Source organism: Amblyomma americanum, chromosome 4 (genome assembly GCF_052857255.1).
Source record: "Amblyomma americanum isolate KBUSLIRL-KWMA chromosome 4, ASM5285725v1, whole genome shotgun sequence".
NCBI classification, from domain to species: domain Eukaryota; kingdom Metazoa; phylum Arthropoda; class Arachnida; order Ixodida; family Ixodidae; genus Amblyomma; species Amblyomma americanum.
In genome coordinates this window covers 177,118,456-177,138,066 of record NC_135500.1, presented here as the reverse complement: position 1 = coordinate 177,138,066, position 19,611 = coordinate 177,118,456, and the positions used below count along the sequence as shown (strand labels likewise).

Genomic DNA, 19,611 nt, shown 5'->3' with positions numbered 1-19,611 from the left:
GTCAGCAAAGCAGACTAGCAAAACAGGCCCCCTATCGATGCCACTTTGACTGCAGCGCCACCATAGTCTTTTTCGCCACTCTGCGCATTTATTTGAAGGCATGCGCTGGAGCCGGCCGGCGCGTCGTTTCACTAAACGTCGCGCAAAGCCGACCAAGCGACGCGGCGACGCTTCCCAAAAAAGGCAGAGCGTGAGCTGAGCAACGAGTCGTGGCTCGTAGTTTGCTTCGTTTGTTCTGCTCGTTTCTCACTGTTCTCATCAGTTATTTCAATGCCATAAAATTTTTGCTGGGAAATTTCATCACCAATTATAATAGGAAGTGCTTCGGCGACACTGCATAGTACCGTACCCATGGATGACGTCGCGTTAACAAACTCCCGAGCCGATAAAAGAGCTCTTGATATTTTGAAAAAAAATGTAAGATGCGACTATTACATTCCTGTACACCGGCTTTTTAAACAACATTGTTTCGTTAGGTTAGAGCTTCAGTGGGAAGTGTTCTAATATTTAATTGAATATTCTGTTCATTTCATATTTTTTTCGACTTTTACATATTCTTGTATTATCACAAATCTTCGTTCTTCTTACCGTTCGTGAGATTTATTGCTAGAAAAACCAAGGCGTGGAAAAACTAACAAGTTAAATTTATTACGACTCGCAAATAAGCCGCACGTAAATGTTATAAAGCCTTAGAGGAAGCTATTTTCTTTTAAAAATGTGTAGCGTAGGCAGCCTGTAAGTGCAGTTATCAGTTTCCGTTACGCTAATTGTAGTTTAACTAACAGATGTTGTAAATTTTGCCTACATAACGATGTCGTCTGCTACCGCTGTAGGCCGCAACCGCCGCAGCTTACGCCAACGTTCTTCACGCGTGATTCCCGCGCTCCCGCCTCGCCTGTCTACTATTGGCCAAAATTGCTAACCACGTGATACCAACTCGGGCTTCTATAGGATGAGGTTTTGCGCTCAATCCAAATCCAGCCAATCACGACTTTTCCTATGCTTTCCTGTGGCGAGAATTCAACGGCGTAGCGTTTCTGCTCCGTGGGTAGGATCCGAGGAAGCCATCGTTGCAGTGAGTGCCGACTTGTTTATTGCAAATCTTCGCAACGAAATAGCTCTGAGCCTCCATCTTGTGCGCAGTAAGTGTGTTCTAAATCATTGCAGATGATTGCGATTTTTTTTCATCGTGACATTATTTAGTAAGACGACGTATTTCGCAAGTTTGTGTACGGAGTATTACATGTAACTCTATGGGGCCGTAGGAACCCTTGGCTAGGCGAGGCCTCACAAAGGAAGCCTATGGACGCCATGGTGTTTCTATGGTGGCCTAGGGGCTGTGATCGCTTCTGTTTGGAAATTTCTCTCGCGGAATTCGCTGGCTCTTTACTCGTTTTGAGGCTGTTGACTTAGAGTTGAGGGTTCAAATTTTATTGCGTATAGTTTTCCGGTGCAAAAAGGAACGTTCTTCAAGCCTAAAAAAATCGTCAAAGTGGGCATTTTTTCCCAGCCTTTGTTGCACAGTGGCCCATGCATTTGCTATGGACGCAGAGCGGACGCTCATTGGGGACCTAATGCTTCCTATATACTCTATGGGACGCCTGCCCCATAGCAAAAGCCGGCTATGCCCGGGCGTACTTAAAGTTTTTTGGGAAGTTTGCTGCGAGGAGCCCCGGCTTGCAAGTGTTAGCTAGGGAAGCCATGATAACGTCCAAGGGCATATTTCGACGGGGCTTTCATTGATGAAGACGGGGATTTCTTCCTCGCTCATAGCTATTTACAGTGCTCGCGACTCCCGCGTTGGCTTCCATTACGCGCCTCGCTTGCGGGCTGCAGGTAGGGACGCGCCGCGCTTGCTTCTGTTGTGTAATTTCTCTGCGTAGACAGCTTCCCAGGCTGGAATTCGCTTCAGATTCGTTGTAAATGTCTAGCCTCTTCATTTTCTTCCCCGTGGCAGCCGCTTGAGACGCGCTGCGTGGCGTTGTGTGGTATTTTGGCTTCTTGTAGTCTGCTATCGAGTAGCATCTGCTTTTTAAGAGTTCGCTCGCCGTGGTTACCGCCCCACGCGCAGGAAATTCTAACTGCTCTGCCTTCATTTTTCTGGAGTAGGAAAATTGCCGCGCTTGCTCGTCTTGGCGGCCGCCGCGTTCGCCGGTGCGTTTAGGCGGGCTTATTGCGTTCGCGGGCGATGTTACATTTGGCGCGCGTTTCTCCATGCTGCAGTAATTGAATTAAAATATTTTCGCTGTTTCTCTAAGTAAATGATTGTTGAGGTGTGGCATAGGTAAGTTGCCCTGAGGGTGGGAGAGGGTTGCGGCAGCAATTCGAAGCAGACGATTTCCTGGGGGAAGCGCGGCGCGTTTTTTTCTTCATTTTTTTATTACTATAGCCGGGTAACTTTAGGTGCTATCAGCGCGGGGTTGTTGCGCGGTCTCTCCTTTTTTTTTTTTTCAGCCTGGTGTTTCAGCGCTTTGTTGTCCGCTGGTATTCGGCTTTTGAAAACCCTTACCCTGTTATGCAGGCGACTCTTTCGTCGTACCAAATCGAGTGCAGTTGCTCAGCCGCTTGGCGATTTTACCCGCTTCACTAATAGTGGGTGCTTTCTCTCTCTCTAGGTTTTTGTGATCTGACAGGAGCTTCGCCATGGGAAAAGGAGACAAGCCTCGCGGTCGGATGTCGGCTTACGCCTTCTTCGTGCAGACTTGCCGCGAAGAGCACAAGAAAAAGCACCCTAACGAGAACGTGGTCTTCGCCGAGTTCTCCAAGAAGTGCGCTGAACGCTGGAAGACCATGAGCGAGGGCGAAAAGAAGCGCTTCCACCAGATGGCGGACAAGGACAAGAAGCGCTTCGACTCTGAGATGGCAGATTACAAGCCGCCCAAGGGCGACAAGTCCAAGAAGCGCAAGCGCGCAAAGGACCCCAACGCACCGAAGCGTCCGCTGTGAGTTCCCATTTAATATTTGCCAGCTAAACACTAGTAGTTGCATGGTGGACAGTTTCGATCTTCTACTGGTCATGGTCAATTTTTTTTCTTCGAGGCTGTTTAAACTTGTTCACCTCAACATGCTGCTGCAGGTCGGCGTTCTTCTGGTTCTGCAACGATGAGAGACCCAATGTCCGCCAGGAGAACCCAGATTCATCTGTTGGTGAGGTGGCAAAGGAGCTGGGCCGTCGATGGAATGAGGTTGGCGATGACGTCAAGGCAAAGTACGAGGGCCTGGCTGCCAAGGACAAGGCTCGTTATGAGAAGGCAAGTTGCAGCCGTCGTGTCATTAAGCCAATTTTGATTTTGCTGATGCCTGCCGCATCTTTGGTGCAACTCTTGCGCAGCCAACTGTATGTAGTAGAGCTGGGAGCCTGTTCCCTTCAACACATTGTGCTTCGTTTTCTTCTTGCAGGAACTGAAGGCCTACAAGGGCAAGAAGACCAAGGGAGCTTCTCCTCCAAAGGACAAGGCCAAGAAGAAGGACGAGGATGACGATGATGAGGAAGAGGAGGAAGAAGATGAGGCTGAGGATGCTGAGGAGGACGACGATGATGAAGATTGAGACTCTTCAGCATACACTTCATTTTCTGTTTCCTCCCATCCGCCCCTTGTTTTATTTCTTGTTCTGAGGTCTGCCCATGTGGCTGCACCACTTTGTGTTCATAGCTTTTGTTTGCCGATTCTTGATTACTGTTACTTTGGTTCACTTGCGCATTCTTTTTTTTTTTCTGGGTCCCAGGTTATATACATTAGTCTAAAAGCGGATAACAGGCTTCTAATGGGGCCCCAAAACGGGTGTTATATACATTTTTTTGTTAGTTCCCCTGCCGCTCATGTTTGCTGGCTGCAGTTTCCCTTTCTTTTTGTACATGTGAGCATGTGAAGACACATTCAGACGCTGTTTTAACTTAATGCTGTAAAGTTGTAACCGAACGTCATCATTGGCTTATATACAGTGAGACAAGACCGCCTCTCGCCCATCTTGAAGATCACATAGCCGCGTTGTAAGCTTTGGGATTGCCGTTGTATTTTTTGCACAGATGTGTGAGCCTGTATATACTTTTTTCCCCGAGGCTTTTGCTGGCCCATAAGGGTTTTAATTTCCGGTGCCACATGTACTGTCCCGGGTCTTCAGTTGCGTTCTGTTTGTCATACTTCATTGCTATAATTATTCACCTCCTTTGCTCATTCGTCATTGCTACCGACAAGACACTCATTTTAGTGGCGTGACTGTTTTTTGTATCAATGACTTTCAATAAAGACATTTAGCACGTCTCTGTTTGTTCTCCGTGATGGACAGTACCACACTGACAGTTAACAATGTAGCATCGTAGCAATGAGGTTCGAATAGTAGTTGGCACTGCATGAAGGCAGTGCGGGGCTCTTGAGACTGAAATGGTCGTTATTCGCGCTTTAAGCGCAAATTCATGCACGCCCATTGCCAGTTCATTTTTGAGTGGCGAGCTGATTGGAGTTTTCAGTCAAGTGCCAGCGTGGGATGGTCCATGCACAGTTCAACGTTAGCTATGTGTGCGTGGTCGTAGCGCTGTTGTAGAAACTGGGCTTCTGGAATTAGCGCTAAAAAGGTGCAACGTGAATGGTGGTTGTCGCCACCTCGCTGAAAAAAAGCCACCCCACTCAAGAAAAAAAAAAAAAGCTCGCAATATCATCATCATCACCACTTTGATATATCCATGCTCCGAGAGAGAGGGTCTTCTGTTACTCCATTACATGCAGTAGATGTCGACCGCAGACGAGATGGAGGGCGAGACGAAGTACGGCCAGCTTTCTCCGTATTACGAGAATTTATTCCGTCCTTCACCGGAAAATGAACATGAAGTGTTCATCACACGTTTTTGGTACTGGGGTGTGCCTGCCTTGTTCGGCGGAATCGCGGCGTGCGTGTCAAACAGGTTCATGAGGAAGCCGACGTTCAGTGGTAAGTTCGCTGCATCGTTCACCCGAGCACTTTTGCCCTTGAAATATTAACGGTGCACCTGAAAGTTCAACCTAGAATTCATATTGGGTCTCTGTAGCGCGCTCGCTACGGGCTTCGTTTGAGCAGTCGCGATCCTTTACCCACGATCGGCATCAGTGGATGTAAGTACTACGCGTTGAGCACCAGATTCGCATGGCCGTCGGCATTCGAAACTGTTAGAGCAGTCGGTGCCGGTCGATAAATGAGTACGCACTGCGTTTCTTTTCTTGCTTTCTTCCTAGGGTGGGTGTGGGGCTCTTCTCTAAGGTGGGGTTTCTGCGCCACAGGCGGTCACGCGTCGTCCGTTTCTTGATTTGTCCGTATTTTCTCTCGCAGAGTGCTTGACCTGTACTACGTTTCTTTCCGCAGGGCTCCAGAAGCACATTTCCTGCATGATTTTGTCTGGTGCTGCTGGAGCTGGCTTCCATCGCTTCTTCGAACATCGAGCTCAGGAGAGAGATGCTGCCCTTCGTCACTACATAATGCTGCACCCGGAGGACTTTCCCGAACCCGGTAAGTTGTCAGCTGTGCGAAGCTTATGTGTGCTCCTTACTTGCCACTCACTTGTATGAGAGTTTACAGGCTGTGCTGACCAGTCATTTCCAGTTGGCCAATTGTCACTGCTAGACAACTGTGGCAGTGATCAGGCCAGTGACTAACCGGCATATTGAGGCTTTCAGCAATGAATAACCAAAGCATATGACAGAGTTATGTGCAGCTAGTGCGATAGAAGTGCAGATTGTTGGTGCAGCATGCTAGAAGCTTGCGTTGTCAGCCTTGTGTAGGAGCATGATGAAAAATAGTGCAAAGGTAACATGAAGGAGGGACAAGACGAGGCAGACAAGCACCCAACTTTCGGCGTTGTGTTGAAGCTCTGCAAGGTACACATGTTTTTCGGATATTGTTTCCAGGTGAAACACCTACGCAAATGAAGAAAAATAGCCTCGTTAGGGGCAGCAGTGCACCTGTTTAGATCTAAACACTTGTGCATGCTGAAACCAAAAGTCATTTGCAGCGATTTATGTCTACTGTATTGTGTAATTAAAGTGATATGGGAGTGGTATTTTTTCTGCAGTGGACGTAATTAGGCTGATGTTGATGTGTATTGTCCCATTCTGCAAAGAAAAAATATTTTAAAAATAGCTCGAATGTGGGTTAGAGCTTTGATTCAAGAGCATGACATTGGTGCATATTTTATAGTTGCATTCAGCCTTTGCCTGGCCTCGAAACACTTAAAAAAAGGTGTGGTGTGACACTTAAAAAGGACATTGCTTATAAATCTCTTTCAGCAAGAATGTTTTGAATGCATGGAAGCAGGGTATTGGGAATCGAAATAAGCCTTTCGCCACCGTTGTACCTTTTCTTCTCCCCACCGTGTCAGACGGCAGCTCAGTTAATCGTGAGAGGCTGCTCGGGAAGAGCTACCTGGATCCCAGCCCAAGCCCCACCAATGGCAGTGCCTGCCATAGAAGGGCAGTGGCGCATCTCTCGACTTACTGCGCCAGGGGTGGTAGGAAGACTCCCAGGACTTTATGAATGTAGACAATGACCAATTCTGTATATATGGACATTAGCCCGTTATCACTATCTGAACAACTGCGATCCGTGAGCACTGGATCTGAACACCAGGACCGAAGTGAAAATCGAACTGCTAGCGCACCTAATTCACATTTGGCCTAACTATGCAAATCGACCAGAATTTTTCCTATTTTCACTTTTTTATTTATCCTGCAAAGCAGCTACTTCCAGTAACGGCACACATAGTTTCATCGCGCATTGACCATTCTCGCAAAGTGGGCGTTCCACCTTGTCACACTACCGCTCGCTTAAATTCTTTCATCCCAACTACATCATCCGAGTGGAATCACTTGCCAGCAGATGTGGCACTCACCAATGATCTCGTCTGCATTTCTTGTTCATGATGTGTGTGCCCTTCGGTTCGCAGTCCCACATGAACTCTGTTTTGTTGATTTGTAGTTTTGTGATCTGTTAGTTCTTGTTTTCTTTTTTCGTTTTTTTTTTCCTGCAGCTTTCCATGGATGTGCACAATTCCTGAAATATGTACAACTCAGTGCAGTGCAGTATGTATGCTGTAACCCATGAACGTATTTTAATTTCCTGTTATCTGTGTTTCTTGTTCCACTCACCTCAATAATGCTCGCCGGGCCATGAGGGTATTTGAAATAAATAAATAATTGGCCAGACTGCCAGTGCTATGTGGCCATGTTTCACCTATTCATTATTTTAGATTCAGTTTCGTTCTAGTTCCTGCATAACGTTAGTGTGATGCATGAAGGGGTCTGAAGAATAGCCGTTTTATAATATATACACCTAGATGCATTATATGAGGAGGGCACTTTTAAAAGTCTGAGGAAGGAGCAAGCCAACTTTTGAATTCAATTTTGCATTTTTGTGTGGACTCACGGTTTAATATTTAGCTGAATTTAAAACTACCTAATTACCAGGCGAGTTCGTTTACGATGTTCAAAAGCGCTGAAGCACCCCTTTAAAAGCCTCCTTGTAAAGAAATGACAGTTTTATTTTATCTTGTCCATGTGCATATCTGGCCTCAATGTGACAGCACAAGTCTGTTGAATTAAATTTTTCAGCCGCCATCAAAAGCTCATTTGGTCTGTCGACTTATGAGATTCATGCATCACCTTCCTGGCCACTTGTTGCATAGTTTGTGGGGTTGTATTGGGGAGATAAGTAGTTTCTCCCCGCTTAATCGCGGCTGACACGGTTCAAAGCCGCCCGGACCCCACCCCGTGATCGCATACGCTACCGAGCGCTCACCGACCACGGCGGGCCTTGCTCTGAGGGAACAAAGGAACGACACATTGGCTGACACAAACAGGCATTTATTGCTACAGCAACAATAACGCCAGCTAGCAAAAAGGTACGCTAATGAATCAAGGTCGTCCGACTCACCAGCAAGGTTCCGAGCGAATGCTCGCCCGCACTAGGGCAAGGGATATATACTCCGAAGGCCGGACGGGACGAGCACGGGAGCCTGTCTCCCCGTCACTTCCTCGCCCCGCAGGCGAAGAGCGGAGCCGCGAGAGACACGTCCACCCGCGCCGACCATCCCTGCCGAAGCCCCCATCTCCCGCGGGCGGGCTTCAGCAGTCTCCCGCGCAGCGACGCTGGCGCCCTCTCTTGCCAGTTAATGTAACTGACAAGGGAATGCGTTCATCCTCGGGGTGAGACTGCTGCTGCACGGTGCCTCGCGGGAAAGCAAACACAGGGGGCTGCAGGGCAGGTCCCCACAAGTTACAGGACCTGTAAAGGGCCATCAGAGTGGTAGTTGCCAGTCTGGAGTTGAGGGGCTGGTTAATGTAGGCATAAATAACTGTTCCTTGCAAATATTTCTTATGGCTTCTCAGTTTTGCCAGCATTGGATTTCTGTTGCACTCACTTGCATCACTTGATATCGGGCTATACAAAAGTACATTTAGTGATCAGATGTTTGAATGCATCCAGGTCCTCAGTAGAGGCCTCGTTAGCAGAGTTGCTAGGCAAGGAGTTGGCGTAGATCCATGATGAAAGACTGCACACAGCGAAATTGGACACACACAAAAGAACTATGCATGTGTGTTCGTTCTTCTGTTCCTCCATGTGCGCCCAGCTTTCATCTGGTATTATTAAGCACTTGCATTGAGCTAGCAATAGTCTTTGGTGATGTAAAGCTCATCTGCATTCCATGGCTCCTGTATACACCCCAAGCTTTGTGTGAGTAGCAAAAGTCCATCACACTAAGGGAGTTGCAGCGGACGCCTCTGGAGCTCACATTTTATTGGCTGGTTGTTTGTTGTGCACATCTGTTCTTATGTGCTGTTCAGGCTTTTTTCTTTTCTCCTCATTTCCATATTATGGCTTTGGTTTTGCCTTTCAGAGCGAAAGAAGTACCGGGATGTCCTTGAAACCTGGCTGCCAATCAGATGAATTAGTGCTGTCAAGCCTTCCTCCTACATGTTTGTAGTTTGTTTTCTAGAAATAAAATTTTCTGTTTTAGCACGTGTGCAAAGTCAATTTTGGAAAAAATAAAGGGTTGCTCTTTGAGCATTGTATTGTGGTAACTTGGGAATGGTATGATGTCTGCAATGCAGACAGAGCTTTCTGGAGTCAAGACAGCATAAATTCTATGGCTGAATGTGTATGTAGCTTTAAACAAAAATTTTGAAAATTTATGTAGTTCTGTGCTATTTACATGACAATTGAAGTTTATTTCATCTAGGTTTTCTTTTATGAAGTGTTTTTTGGTATGGTAACCTGTCCGTTACGCAAATTTAGACACCATTAATGCACTCCATTTAATAAAACTTGAAACCTAGCCCATTGTAATATGAACTGAATAGCCATCAATGATGCAGTCTATTTGTCCAGCTGGCCCAGTTGATTTGTATGCTAGATGGTTGGCTGGGCTTTAGAAGCTGCATATAGTTGTGCTTTAGCACTCCTGCACTGAGCATTTGCTTTCTCTTGGCTGGTTTCATTAAAACCTGGACTTCTGTTCATGACTTGAAAGCCTTGGGATTTTTGAAGGCTGAGTAAATTGCTGCACTGATGAAAATGCTGCATGGCTCACTGAGTAGGGCCCTGTACAAATTGCCATAAGTACTATGCTATTCAGTGGGGAATGCTGTATCAAAATTAGTTAGGTTTGTAGGAAAAGTCGCACAGTGCAGGAGGCACACTGTGCGACATGTTATGTTGCAGGTCATTCTACAATTATGGACCGCCTAGTAGAGGCTGCTCGACTGAAAATTTTTATGGAGTGTCAATCATGGAATCTCTGGGAAACTTGTATTTTTGTGTGCCAATTTCATATATGCCATTTAATTTCAAGTAAAACAAGCCCTTATACATATATATAATGTGATGTGCAAATTTTTATTGTAAGCTTTTTTTTTTTCCCATTCCTGATGTGGCTTCAAAACCTTATAACATAAGTTCTATGATAGGCAGGCTGCTAATTTTTCCCTTACTGCATTCTTTAATATCAAGAAAACCAATAGGTGAGGTGCGTTTCCGAAGCGGACGCCGGAGCAATTGCCGTGCATGCATGCACCGTTTATTCACTAATTTATTTGTGCTGCGACACCGCTTATTGCACAGCAGCACCGCAAGATTTGCACGTGTAGCGTATGAATGTGTCCTAAGTGCAGAAATTGACAATAACGAAAGGTAGGAGTGTTTTGTCGTGTTTATAATATGCTTGCATAGGCTGGCTGTCCTGCGTATGCACGGCAGTCGGTTGAACTAATTTATCCCATCAGTCATTATATATTTGTTTTTTTTTTCGCCGCACTATGATGGCAGCGAAGGGCTGAAACGTGCGCAGTTTAGCAGGCGATAGATGTATTTTCATCACAGCATGTAAGAGCTGCAAGTGGGCTAGCAAGCTATCCATACATGCCATTGTGCACACAGCCCGTCTCAACAGATCGCACTGCATACGCATAGAAAGCCTCCTACCATTTACATTATTTTGATTGCATTTCGTGCGAAAAAACACGACGAAGCATAGCAGAGTCGATGTCATGCAACGATACTAACACAGCGACTGCTGTGAAGCCAGCCAGAAGGGGGTGAAATTTGGAACCGGAAGTAGCGGTAGCAGACGACTTTCCCATGATCCTCTGCGCTGAATCAGAAAACGCACCTCACCCATTCCATGCATTTTGGCAAATTCCCTGCTGCAAAATTACTTTAAAGTCTATGACAAGAACCTTTCCATATACCTATAATACATATGTGCTCAAGAACTGTTTTACATGAAATTAAATGGTATATTTGGAATCAGCACACAGAAATGCATGCTCCATGAAGATTTTGCAATTGTGAAAAGTCCTTTGCCTCCTTTGTCAAAGCCCCACTTGGAACTGGTTGGTTTTCAAAGGGAGAATACGTAGCGTGAAGGAGAAGCGACATTTTCTTTCAGTGACCTTTACCGACACTTCTGATGAGAAGGCTTTGTGAGGTGGTGATGCGTTTGGTTGTGTATGGATCGCTGGAAGAAATCAAGCAGCACCTTTGTCGTTTGGACATCGGCAAGAACAATAGTGGATGCTTGCCGAGCTGAAATTTACGCGCTCCAAGCATCATAAACCCGCACCTTTAGCGTCGTCTTGTGTCGTCGAGCTGCTCTTTTTAACCAGTGACGTTAAGCACTAGGCTATTTTGCAGGGCGAGGAAAATGAAAATTCACCTCTGTGCCTTTAAAGGCATGCAGCATATTGGGCAATATGTTCATTTACCTGAAGGTTCATGTGGTCGTATTATTGCAAATGAACTTATCTTGCCAAACAATTAGTGTAGCCCAGTATTTCAAATTATATTAGCTGCTTTCCTGATGATATGAAGATTGGTGATAAATTAATTTTGCTGCTACATGAGGCAAATTTTGTTTTGTGGCGAACAGTTGTAATTGCCGTCTTCATATGCTGTCCATGTGCTATAGTTTGTGTAGTCTTCTCACAACCGAATTGTGCTCGCTGCCAAGTTTCTGCTTTAGTTGGATCAACTCGAGAACATAGTGGGAAATGCCCCTCAGAGGAGACCCTCCAGCCAATGGCGTCGACCGATTCTCATCATATCGTGGACTCGTGGTTAATCCTTTTAAGCCTGTTAGCATGACATCATGGGGGTGATAGATGAAAGAGGATTAACCGTGGTTTAATCGGACTAACTGTGGCCTCGTGAAAATCGGTCGACGCCATTGTTTGGAGGGCTGCCTTTGAAGGGCACCTGCCGCTGCGTTCTTGAATTGTGTCAGACTATAGTGAGGCATTGTAGTACAGATCTTGGTGCTGAATTCAACCCTGGTAACATATAAAATGGTAACATTCGGGTGTTATGTACAGTTGGAAAAAAAATCGGCACAGACACTTAAGACTGCTTACATGTGGGAATGCGAAAGCATTACTGTTTTTGGGTGCGTCGACGCCTGCCCACACGCACACACACCACCCACACACATGCGAAGCCTATGACACCACACAAAACACTGTACCACAAATATTTGCATCACAATTTTGATATGAAAATTGGTTTTTGAGGAAAGGAAATGGCGCAGTAACTGTCTCTCAGCCCGGTGGACGCCTGTATTTTTACTGCAGGAACTCTATCTACACGTTCCAGTTCCAGGCATTCTTAGAAACTTCGAATTATTGTCCTGTGGGACCGATTGCTCTAATTAAATCGGGTTAAACATCCCGGCTCCTGCCTTTTTTTTTTAACTCAACGCGGTATATAGGCGGAGTCACACAACGCATGAAGTGCCTTTCAGCCAGTCCAGTGGCGGCTTCGCTTTTATTTTGTTTTTTAGGTTTCTATGAATAAACAGTTTCAGCCACAGGCAATATAGCCGCAAATTAGGCCCACGGAAATAAAAATGCACGTGGACTCTTTGATTTACGTATCACTCCGCCGATGGCAGAGTGGCAAGCCACCACGGGACTGGCTGATGCGTTGGTTGACTCCTCCTACCTACCGTGTTGAGTTAAAAAAAAAAAGGCGGGAGCCAGGACGTTTAATCCGATTTATTAGGGCAATCGGCCGCACAGGACAATAATTCGAAGTTTCTAAGAATGCCCAGAACTACGCGGTAAAAAGACCAGTTCAGATTCCTCTTTAGTGCACCTTTAAGGAAAGGGGTAAAGAGTTTGGGAAGGCACACAATTGAAGGTGCATATGTCATCGGTTCAAATCCCTATCGTAAGCTAGCCTCCGACTTGACTAGCACGTGTAAGCTATTTTCTATGAGAAATCGAATGACACCACCCGGAACGCTGTATGACAAATGGTTGTGTCATAATTTTGGTACGAATGTTGTCGGGAACACTGGCATCACATGGAGGTTGACCAATGGCTAGTATATATTGATGACCGATATGTATAGGATTGTCTGAAGTGGTAGTGCTTGGCTTGCTATGTGCATCATACAGCCGCTTGATGACATCACCCTATTTTTCTTGCTATCGCTGAGATTTTCTGCACCATCTGCAAGTACACAGACACACACACTCACACTGCCAGCATTTTCTCATAATGGGACTAGTAATGCTTTCGCATTAAAAATCTGTCAAGCTCAGAGTGCACACAATACTGAATTAACTGTAATACTGCTCTGAGGCAAAATTAAAGGTCGCCTGCACGGCTTCATTGCAGTAAGTTGGAATGGAACTGTCACTAAGTGTGCTTACATGAAATGCTTTCCATGCCACAACATGCTGTCTCAAAGCAAACTTAAAAAATGAAATGCATTTTCTCCAGAGCAGCACTTGAGTCTTTGTAGTGCACATGGCTTTAGCCAGCTGTTAAAGGAGAGAGAAAAGGAAACAAGTGAAGACGCTAATCGGTGGACATTTACCAGTGTTAGTCCTGGTCCTGCTGTATAAAGGCATCATGTCACATTATCGGCATTTGCACTTGACAGGAGGCAAGATGAAAAAAAAAACAGTGTATGTTGTAGCACATCTTAAACATTCTGACAGGTTTTCGTATTCCAGCAAGACTCCGGTCAGTGTGGTCCTATTTATGAGCACAACTGTGGAGTATCTAGTCTACTGGATTTATCTGTAGGTATAATCAACACTATCAATGTGGCGGACACGTGTGGAGTGTTGATTAGCCTTCAGCTCTAAAACACATCGGCACCGTACTGGATTCATCAGGAGCTGCCACTCTGCATCACTTTTCTGTGGCATTTGCTGCATTAGCAGCAAATAAATTGAATGGGCCAGACAGTGTCGGGAACTAACCATGAAGCTTTGCCCCATCTTTAAAGTTGTACGTTGCTGTGGGTTCTAACTTTTGAGGATTCACTGTTGGCAAGCCAGTGCTTATGTGTTGCATGTACCAGAAGTGCTGCCGCATTTAAAAAACGGTTTGTATGGAGGCAAACACATACTTACTCTTTCTTTACACTAACAAAGATCACTGAGAAAATAGAACAGACAACCTCACAGATAAACAAGGCTGCTTTGTAGTCTATTCATTTGCATGAACAACTAACACATGCACTCTGTTAGAAATGCACATTCACTACATATTATGCAGCTACTGTGGTTTGCAGCACAGCTTAAGCTTAAAATCAGAAGCCTAGTGACTCTGATTAAGTTATTACATTTAACTCTCTCAGATGCACGCATATTGTCACAGCATTATTTGTTGAAGACTAAAAGCTTTTGGAGTTATTTATACATTGGCAATAAAAATGGCTGCATCCAATGCATTCTCAAGCTGAAACTGAACCTTTCTTGGACACTGACTATGATGCTAGAAGTGCCAGTAAGACTTTCAGCTTTGAAATATAATAACTATGAAAGAAAATGTAGCTTGAAAAGGGCATTAGACAGAGGATTGTGTAATTTATTTGAACATGCAATTTATGGCAAAATGTTGGCATGGGCTAATCGAGTGCTGTGTGTTGCGAAACATCTCTCTACTTTCCTCCACAATAGCTTGTGTGCATCACGAACAGCAAGCATTGTTTATTCATTTATTTAGGAGTGTGATGTGAATCGGTAATGGTCACAATACAACTGTCCTGTCAGTTGGACAATTTAACTCTGACACAAACTATATGCAGGCCAAAGTGTGATCAGACAAGACACCTGCCCAGAATATGTGCTGTTTAATCTAGCCTGTAGTGTTAGTTGGTGAGTATTTACTTATTAGCATGCATCCGAGCACAGCCATACGGTTACAGCAGAAAGCTATATTGCTTTCTTGGAAGCTTTGCAGCTGAAAAATGCATCCTGGTAAGGGGATGCTATTGAGTAATTTCGCCCTTTTTGAAATCTACTTCTCGCTGGGGGTTTCCCCTAAATACATTGGACTAATATTAGTTGATGCTTCACGAACATGTGCTTTTCAACCAATGCCTGACTAATTAAGGTGATGAATAACACAAGGGTCAGAGAGTGTTAATTCTGTGGACTGCAGGATGCCCCCTGCTCTGTGATGTCTTCTTGTGGAGGTGAATCCGGTGGGGAGGCCAGCTTGGGCAAGCTGCGGACAGCTGCAGTTTTGCGGATGGGGCCCTTGCGTGGGTCGATGATCCTCTGGTCCGGCAGGATGTTGCTGCGGGATGTGCATCTGCTAGCATTAACGTCACGAGTTTTGTTAACAGGGTTTACAGTGTTCCGTTAACCCTGACCTTGTATAAACCTTATCATGACCCTTGGGAAAACCTTTTTCTGAGCTGCTGGGAGAACGTGGGGGAGCTAAATCGTCAACTTTTTCGTGTACTACGAGCACAGTCCAGTGCCCAATACGCCCGTGAACCTGTTTGTGAAAAGGTCTATAAGAACATTTGGTCTAGACAAGGATGCTTGAAATTCAGGCGTGACATCATCTTGAGTGAACTTGGCAGGCAGTATAAAGGCAATTGAATGCACAAGCTCAGGTAGTCGTGACTGTTTGGTAAATGCATTCACGCTCGAGACACGAGTTAAAGCCAGTGGAAAAGAGCTTTGGAATCGGTAGTGAACTTGGTAGTCACTACTATATGTCTGCTGCTTTGCGTTGCTGAAGAGAATGAAACTATGCATGTTGTTAGATGCCTATCACCAGCTTGGATGATTTTGAAGCAATATAGGAGATAAATCACGTAAGTAACAGTGTGGTAAAATGGGTTCTAAAACAACATGAATCCTTTTGGTGAGTGCAGCGAAGAATGCCTAGCCATGCAAAGCAGTGATCACTTAGTGTAGTATTGATGAAACTGTGCAGAAAGGGCTCTGAAAGGAATGTTTCTCGTAGGAACGAACGATGTCAGCACAGGTGGGAAGCGCTGAGGAAGACCTCCAAAAGTGGTTGCTTGAAATGCAAAAAGTAAAACTTTAGGTCGTTGGCTAGAAAAATGCATTGTGAAATGTGTGTCCAGGTTATCACACAAAATAGGTGGTTTTCACTGCCATACAAACGTGCAAACTTATTGTAACCTTTTGTGAAGCAAGATGCTTATTTGAGCTCCAGTAGTTAAAAGAAACTTGCACAGCAGAACCATATCCTTTTGCAGCAAATGAAATACCAATAAAATCCATTAGCACAGGAAAGGCAGAGTTAATGACAGAAAGTAAAGTCCTAGTCTACTTTTCTCAATGAAAGGGAGTACATTGAAAGAAGCAAGGAAGAATTGTGGTGGAAACAGAGTGGACATACTCCATTAGGTGCTTGCAACAAAGCAGCATTCCTAAACTCATGAATACAGTTCACTGCCTTCTAGTAGCCTGACACAGAATTTGCTACCAGGGCCTTCTGGACCGAAGGCCAAAAAATTGTGTTCTTCAACAGAAGCCATCTGTTGATGTGAGCCAGGGAAAGAGCTCTGCAGGGCACATGCATGATATGTGCTCCAACATCTCGGCCAACCAAAATGATGCGAGTCCAGGCTGACTGTGTAGCACCTATTTAGCAGGCGCAGTTCAAAGGTAGCACTGCAGCTGGCCAGCAGCAATTGATACTTACAGGTACTTAAGGTGTCTCGGGCATTTGCCTAACAGCGGGTTAGGATCAGCCATATCAACTATCTTAATGCGGTTTCGGAGTGATTCCAGATTGAGCATTGCATCGGTTATCTCAGTCATGTATGCCTTCCTGGTGTCATTGAACTTGTGAAATGCCTGAAACAAAATAATCACATCATTAGAACTGAGATAACAGATGCACACCAAATGTAAAGTACTTCAGGGGTAGTAAATCAGAAAGGCCAGCTGTACCTTTGACTCTTGATCTAATTTCCACTCTGTGTCTCTTATTTCATTGTACACAGCATTCCTGTCTTTCTCCAGCTGCTTCAAGTAGCGTACCAACTGGTTCTGAATGTGAAAGAAATGAAGGTGACACCCGACGGTGACTACTCATTCTAGCAAGGTAACTTACATCAGGGTCTTTTGATACCTGCCTAATGGCCAAGAAACTTTTGAAAAACACCATGATAGGGCTTTGTACGCCTCCTAGTGATCATGTCATAGCACTGTATCAACTCAAGGGCACGCCCTTTAATTAGAAAAAGAGATCAGCACCATTCAATACACACATAGCCTCAGGGATTCTTAATATTGCCTTGTATAGAACAGAGGAGGCGCTATCTTGTAGAGTACATGTAAAAGTGCAACGAAAGCAATAAACTTATGTCAAATTATGTCTTTTATGTTTAAAACTAAATTTGCATTTACTGCACTAATGCTTCTATTGTAACACTCGTAGCACAGAGCTCCTTCTTCAAGTGCAGAGATTATTTCATGGCAGAATGGCAGATTGCTGGTTCCTAATCGATGCTCTCACCTTTTGCGGTGGCTACCTTTGTCACTGTGTGAAACTTCGGTTGAAGTCTCATGGTCAGTAAAGTTATCAAAACGACCCTGCTTAGACAGTAGCCTCACCAGCTAGAATGGTTCCACTGTACCAAAGTAACTTGCCTCTGTCAAGCTGTCCAAATCAAGATCTGCAAGATACTCTGTCAGGCCTGCATAAAAAGTGAAAATAACTTTATAGGAAAATCGCACACTGCAAGTGTTCAAAAAACACTAGTGATTTGGTGCATGGCTACCAACTGCCCTACCAGTATCATCATGTTGCTTTTGCAACAGCTTTTATCTGTCATCAACTGTAAAATTAAATGGCGTAAGGACAAAGGTACAATGTGGCAAAAAAGAATTGGTAAGGGTTTAACGAAGTTAAACCGAGTAGATGTGCGAAAGCAGGTGTTCATTCTTCAAGTGGAGGGGGCACTTAAGTTCCGCCTTAAGGGTATGACGTGATATCTTTAGTGGGTTAATGCCTATATATGTAAACATTCTGTACTTAATACGCATAGGTGGCAGCGAGTCCTCATACCACTACCTGCTCAGTGGTGCAGCAGTTAAGAGATGCGCCACGGCCCTGAAGGGTGGCTATTTCTACCACAGCCACCGGTAGGAATTATGCTACCCATGTAGCTCTTCCTGAGAAACCTTTCACGCAGCTGGCATGATGCTCCTCCGAACTTACCCGAGTAATTCGGATAAGCTCGGGTTGCTGGGCAACGGCACAACATCGTATGTACCTACTTACAGTGAACATACATATAGTGACAAGGTTCTTGGTAGGTGTTGGTGAGCCTATGAGTGCTTTTGCACTAATATTTGCTTTGTGTGAAGCATGGCGCTTATTACAGACATAGGTGAGAACAACATAAAACAAACTGCAACCTAGCAGCCACTCGTGCACTGTACCGATATTCGAAGTATTATTTACCACAGGATTTTGTACCTATGTTCACGTGAGTGCTGCAGCAAAGGTATTGATCCTGACGATTACTATATATATATACATATGCCAGTGAAAATGTGCAGGCTGAAAAAGCACGTGCGAGTGCGTACCTCAGTGGAGCACGTCACTGCTCGTACATTATATGAATGCCGGCAAGTATGGGGTATAAAAATCTTACACCAGCTTTTAAGATCGTAGCTTTTTTTTTTTTTAATGTGTGAGCATTAGAGGGGACATGTAGCGGAGAAAGTGAAGCTCTGCCCACCGGATTGTGAGCAAGCTGCCCACTGTAGCAGGTGGCAGTTAAATTAATGATCGGTTGCGAGAAGTTGTCCAGGAAAAGCAACCTGGGTCACACAAGCACTGCCGATGGAAGCATCTACCATCGCAGGGTGGTGGCGCATCGCTTAACCGCTGCACCACTGCGCCAAGAGTGGTACGAGGACTCCCAGGGGCCTACGAATGTAAAGTAGAAATTGAAATGACATCTGCGTGTGGCCAATGAGCGTAGTTATCGCAACGGCGACCGCTCATGCATTTCAGTCGTGTCGCTATGGTCCCTAAAAATTTCTAGGGAAACAATTAGCATTTTGTTGTCTATTAATCGAAAACATGTCTGTTGACTTTTTTCAGCTCATCTCAGTAATGAATTGTTTTTTTATTCGTGTAAAGGCGCTAAATAGTTCACGTGACGCGTCCTAGCTGTTATTGTTATTATCTTGTTGTTACATATCATTTTTTACCTTCTTTGTTGTTCACGCGAGCTGCTTCTGCCCTGCTCCTCAACCAGTCACGCTGGTGCTCAAGCTGCTCGTTCACTTCAACCTGAGTGTAATAACGCACCTTCCATTCATCCTCTGCACAAAAATGAATAAAAGGTCAACAACAGGGTGGTCAGAAACATAATGAAGTGAAAAAACTACAAGCCGCATAGACCGCACTGAATCACGAACCATCGCTGACGTCGGCGCTTTGCGACTGAACTTCCAAGGATTCCACAGTCTTGCAGAGGTCATTGATGCTCTGTTCCAGCATGTGTCTGTAAAAAGATCGGTATAAAGCATCAAATGCTGGTTCTTTCACAACAACGGGGAAATCATACTTCATTTTTTCCTCATTTTCAATCTCCGCCTTAAGACGCTTGATTTCAGCATCTATTTCGGGGGAAAGTCTCATCTTGAGAATGCTACGTGTCTACGTTGTCTACGTTTTAAACGCACGGGTAGCGCCGGGACTGTTTGTTGACGTGACTATCGTTGCCAAGGTGCTTGTTGCTAGGAAACGTTTGTGCGGTTTAATTGCAAAAATAAAAACAAATATGCAGCAATATAAAAAATAAACATATATTGAATTGAAAAAAATATATATATTTATTTTAATGAG

The 19,611-nt window shown here is 44.8% G+C and overlaps 3 protein-coding genes across 6 annotated transcripts; 2 read left to right on the top strand and 1 right to left on the bottom strand.

Moving 5' to 3' along the window:
* Positions 1 to 954: 954 nt before the first annotated feature.
* Positions 955 to 4,262, top strand: Dsp1 (Dorsal switch protein 1). Of its 2 annotated transcripts, none has more exons than XM_077662375.1 (4): positions 955 to 1,075; positions 2,616 to 2,942; positions 3,077 to 3,251; positions 3,400 to 4,262. In XM_077662375.1, exons 2-4 carry the CDS (start codon positions 2,644 to 2,646, stop codon positions 3,547 to 3,549), a joined length of 624 nt encoding a protein of 207 aa, XP_077518501.1. In that variant the 5' UTR covers positions 955 to 1,075; positions 2,616 to 2,643; the 3' UTR covers positions 3,550 to 4,262. The 2 variants fall into 2 exon arrangements, with proteins under 2 accessions (XP_077518501.1, XP_077518500.1); XM_077662374.1 differs by having other exon boundaries at positions 1,014 to 1,142.
* Positions 4,263 to 4,712: 450 nt separating this feature from the next.
* On the top strand, positions 4,713 to 8,982 carry ND-B14.5B (NADH dehydrogenase (ubiquinone) B14.5 B subunit). The gene is made up of 3 exons (XM_077662405.1): positions 4,713 to 4,926; positions 5,335 to 5,478; positions 8,861 to 8,982. The coding sequence occupies exons 1-3, from the start codon at positions 4,728 to 4,730 to the stop codon at positions 8,908 to 8,910; spliced, it is 393 nt and encodes a 130-aa protein (XP_077518531.1). The 5' UTR covers positions 4,713 to 4,727; the 3' UTR covers positions 8,911 to 8,982.
* On the bottom strand, positions 8,746 to 19,483 carry LOC144128745 (coiled-coil domain-containing protein 169-like). Of its 3 annotated transcripts, none has more exons than XM_077662402.1 (7): positions 19,331 to 19,483; positions 19,182 to 19,267; positions 18,972 to 19,085; positions 17,397 to 17,443; positions 16,695 to 16,793; positions 16,444 to 16,598; positions 8,746 to 8,955 (listed from the first exon to the last, which is right to left on the bottom strand). In XM_077662402.1, the coding sequence occupies exons 1-7, from the start codon at positions 19,402 to 19,404 to the stop codon at positions 8,934 to 8,936; spliced, it is 597 nt and encodes a 198-aa protein (XP_077518528.1). In that variant the 5' UTR covers positions 19,405 to 19,483; the 3' UTR covers positions 8,746 to 8,933. The 3 variants fall into 3 exon arrangements, with proteins under 3 accessions (XP_077518528.1, XP_077518526.1, XP_077518527.1); XM_077662400.1 differs by lacking the exon at positions 8,746 to 8,955 and adding an exon at positions 14,754 to 15,069; XM_077662401.1 differs by lacking the exon at positions 8,746 to 8,955 and adding an exon at positions 14,754 to 15,054.
* Positions 19,484 to 19,611: the final 128 nt, after the last annotated feature.